Here is a 4,457-nt window from a genome sequence, read left to right on the forward strand (position 1 = left end):
CTTGATTGTCATTTCAGATTGATTGACAGTGATCTTGCTCTCCGTGCGACCGGTGGTAAGGTGGAATTTCGACAAAGTGTGACCAATGAGAAAATACAAAATGACGACAAATCTATCGTCACTGTCGACGAGAATGCGATTGCAAAACAGATTGGGAGAAATGGTTTATATGGTTTAGCAATTCTACGAATTATATCGATGGAGTCGAGTAAAATCGAAGTGACTGGCAACTAAAATGCACCTACTAGGAAACAACTGCGGTCTGTGCTGTTGTTGATTGGCAGATGTAAGGCCAATAAGTGCATAGTGGGCGGGACTCTGATGAAACTGCGAAGGGGGTGTGCACGGGAGGGGGAAGCTACGCAGAAGGGAGAAGCTGGCTGCTGGTGGCGAAGATGGCGGATGGAGACAGTGGGAGCGAGCGCGGTGGCAGTAGCGGTGGTGGAGGTGGTGGCGGAGGTGGAGGGGGAGGCGGCAGCGGGTTTCAGCACTTTCAGAGGGAGCAGGAGACCCAGGAGCTGGCGTCAAAGCGCCTTGACATCCAGAACAAGCGATTTTACTTGGATGTAAAACAAAACGCGAAGGGCAGGTTCATCAAGATCGCCGAGGTCGGCGCCGGGGGCTCCAAAAGTCGTCTGACCCTTTCTATGTCAGTAGCGGCGGAGTTTCGTGACTACCTTGGGGACTTTATTGAGCACTACGCCCAACTTGGGCCCAGTAGCCCCGAGCAGATCGCTCAGTCCTCCGGTGGTGAGGACGGCGGGCCTAGACGGGCCTTGAAGAGTGAGTTCTTGGTCAGAGAAAACCGAAAATACTACCTCGATCTGAAGGAGAACCAGAGGGGGAGGTTTCTCAGGATCCGGCAGACCGTCAACCGTGGGCCTGGGTTCGGAGTGGGAGGAGGCCCCGGTGGCGGCATGCAGTCCGGTCAGACCATCGCCCTTCCCGCTCAGGGCTTGATAGAATTTCGAGACGCCCTAGCCAAGCTGATAGATGACTACGGAGGGGATGACGAGGAACTGGCCGGTGGCGGAGGAGCCGGGGGCTACGGCGAGCTTCCGGAGGGCACGTCCATCATGGTGGACTCCAAGAGGTTCTTCTTTGACGTGGGGTCCAACAAATACGGGGTGTTCCTCAGAGTCAGTGAGGTAAAGCCCAGCTACAGAAACTCAATTACTGTCCCCTTCAAAGCGTGGAGCAAGTTTGGGGGGGCGTTCTCTCGCTACGCAGAGGAGATGAAAGAGATCCAGGAGAGACAGAGGGATAAAATGTACGAAAGAAGAGAAGAATCCGAGGGCGACGACGTGGATGACGACTGATCTAGCTTGGTAGCTGGGTAGCTAGCTAGCTAGTTGCAATGCTGAAAGGTTCACTACAACGTGAGCAAAACGCAAAATATGAGAGAATATTACGTGCATGACGAATCGAACATTAAATACTAATATCGTGGAGTAAATAAAGTACATTTGACTGAGAAATATTGTCGTATAAAAAGAATTTTGTTTTTAAAAAGTTTAGGTGGATAGCTAGCTAACTAGCTAGCTAAAAATAGCTAGCTAGTAAGTAAAGAGATTTCCCATTGTTAAAATGTTTTTTACTGTCAATTCTAAATCTCCCCATGTAAACCAGCAACTCAGTTTTCACAATAATCACAACACAGCAGCGTATTAAATCAGATTCTTTTGAAAATAGCTAGCTATATTTATAAAAATTACCTGGACCGGAAATATTAGCTAATATTATAAAGATTTGAAAGTATATAAAGTTATGTGCATACGTGTTATATTTAACAGAATGAGAGTTAAAAAATTTTTAAACCAACATCCAGTGTATTACTGTCTGCCAACGGCTAGCAGCTGCTAAATAGCCGGTGTAGGTGTCCAAAGTAATTCGTGAGAAAAGTTAGGGAGGAACAGTCGCATCGGGCTGGAGGCAAAACAGTGGTGCACGGTACGTGAAGCGAACAGAATAGGACTAAACCTAATGATTTGAAATAGGCTAATAACGCTACTTAATACTAACTGTGTAGCGACGGCACGCCTCTAAGCGCAATGAAAAACTGGAATGTGAGATTGGGGGGGGGGGGGGGGGTCTCCACCGGAAAAGGTCCACCAGAATTGTTACATGGTAGCTCAACAAATACTTAAATTACACTCATGTGTCATCCAAGTTTGTGGATGTGGTTAGGAGATGGTGCTATTCTGTTACATTTAGCAAGCTGTCCAGGTTAAATTTTCACCAGTGGCAAGTCTGATTAAACCTTTCGTCATATCCGTTTAAATATAAAACGTAAACGAATATCATAGCTTCAAAATACTCTATGGAGTGCGGAGGATTTAACAAAGCTCCAGTCTTACATATGAGCAAGCGAAAGGAGTCACTTAAGAAGCCGGTAAGAGAAGAACCAGCACGCCGGGTCCTGAAGCAGCCCATGTGGTCCGAAAGTGCTGCCGGAACACGGATAATTTACCACTTCCTTCTGGAGTTTTATAAGGACTTACGACCGGAACTTTTTATGTTCTTAAAGAGTCACCTTTTAACTCTTCAGTTCACTCTAAGTACATTTGGACCTGCAGAGGCAAGCACCAGTGATTCTTTTATCTCCAAGATCGGTCGGACTGATTCATTGAGTACATGGAACAATTCAAGTTCGATCACAGTTGTACTTTGGACAGAAATGCATGGATGGATGGTTAAAGATTCAGAAAAGAGTATACTTTAAAAGAAAATAACTTTGAACAAACCAGCATAGAATTATTTTTAAATACCTAAAAGAAAAATATATATGAATTACAGAATTATGAATTCTTGCAGAACATGCTTATTTGATCTAGGCATGCAGATAATTTGTCCAGGAGGGTTTTTTCCGTTATCCTTCAGCTTTCTTTTATTCTGAGAATGAATGGAAGAGTTTAGCGCCTCTATAGTTAAAGAATTTAACTGTATACTTTGAACTGTTTACTTAAGACGTTATTAGAGCCTTTTTATCTCGTCCACTTACCCTAGATATCTAAGCCAATTTTCCAAATTATATATTGAACAGTTTTTTTCCCCCCTCCCCATTCTAAAGTGTGTAGCTTGATAAGTTCAAGCTACATGTTAATTTAGCACAAAAGATAACTTGAGGGAATCCAATGTGACATTGGGTCCTTTTTTAAAAGTATTTTAAAATTGCGCATGCCTGTTCCGGTTCGGAGCTGCCTTGTGTTAATTTATTGCTTATTCTGGTTACTGTATGTTGGTATTAATCAACCATAGACCTTTTTAGGTTTTTTTTTCTTTTTATTTTTGTGAAGAAACTATATATTGAAATCAAAACGGAAAAGCAACAAAGAGTTTACAGGGCAACATAGAACTCTCGTGGCATACATAACTATTTCCCATTACAAACTGAGGTGACTCTTCAGAACAACATACAACAGTACCTCATCGATATCAAAATTTAAAGAAATATAGTAAAGCAATGATTTTCTGACAGGTTAGAGTGTGTGTTTAGTGTTAATTTCTTTGCCACGTGTTGTTGCACTTTAAAAAAAAAAGAAAAGAAAAAAAAATCTCACTGTTGACATTTAGCTTGATGTGAACCTTTCCTTTACATTTTAATTTAATTTTACTCTCCTCCACAGCAAAGAATTTGTCGTACAACCGTATGGGAGCAATAGTTTTTATTTTTTATTATTGTTTTTACTATATATATGAGTTTTAACAACATCCTTATTCCTGTACTGTGTTAGGTGAAATGGCAGCTGTTTCAGTCGTGTGTTCTGCTGTAAAACTCTATCAAGTTTCTTTCAGTAATAAATAAATAAATTCTTTGCTGAGGAAAACGGACTTAACTTTCCAGGAAAGGTTGGATATGTTTTTTAAGATGGAAGACGAGAAGATCTGAGGGTGGAATTACAGGGGGTGACGAAAGTAGCCGCTTTCACAGAAGCCGGAGAGCCTCTGCAGTGGAACTGCATGGCCACTAGTAGTCGCCAAAGCTGCGCAGAGTTTTGTGCTCGTTTGAGCGGATTGGGTGCGTGCCTGGAGCAGTTAAACGCGGAATCGAGGCAGCCGCGGAGACCCGGCTGCCAACCGACGCTGCAGCAGGCCGTAAATTTTGTTTTCAGGAGGCACGGAGAGGCTGACCTTGTCCTGTGAACCGCAGGTATAAAATCAGATTCGTTTCTGTGGGCATAATGGCTCGGGTGTGGAAAGTGACTCAGACCAGAGTCGTTTCTGGTCCCTTAAGGGAAGTCTCAAATTTAGGAGTCGGAAGAGAAATTGCCAAGCATTTTTGTGTGTATGAGTGTTTGGCTCACTTTCTAAAAGCCTTTATTAAGGGTTCCGGGGAATGGTTTCTAAGTGGTGAGATGGTAATCGGAAGAAGAGAGACGCCTTGAAATGGAAATCATTGATCGAGCAGTGAGCTCTAGGCTTTGCGCAGACTTATTACTGGTGCTGTGTACGTGGAT

General features: G+C 43.3%; 1 protein-coding gene across 1 annotated transcript; it reads left to right on the forward strand.

Annotated features, from left to right (window-relative positions):
* The first annotated feature begins 377 nt into the window (after window positions 1–377).
* Window positions 378–3,831, forward strand: LOC135264661 (transcriptional regulator protein Pur-beta). Its single transcript, XM_064353428.1, has one exon. The coding sequence runs from the start codon at window positions 396–398 to the stop codon at window positions 1,317–1,319; it is 924 nt and encodes a 307-aa protein (XP_064209498.1). The 5' UTR covers window positions 378–395; the 3' UTR covers window positions 1,320–3,831.
* Window positions 3,832–4,457: the final 626 nt, after the last annotated feature.

Source organism: Anguilla rostrata, chromosome 10 (genome assembly GCF_018555375.3).
Source record: "Anguilla rostrata isolate EN2019 chromosome 10, ASM1855537v3, whole genome shotgun sequence".
Classification (NCBI taxonomy): domain Eukaryota; kingdom Metazoa; phylum Chordata; class Actinopteri; order Anguilliformes; family Anguillidae; genus Anguilla; species Anguilla rostrata.

What these genes read in the sequence shown, in the direction of transcription:
- LOC135264661 (XM_064353428.1), top strand. Translation starts at nt 396, where the DNA reads ATGGCGGATGGAGACAGTGGGAGCGAGCGCGGTGGCAGTAGCGGTGGT.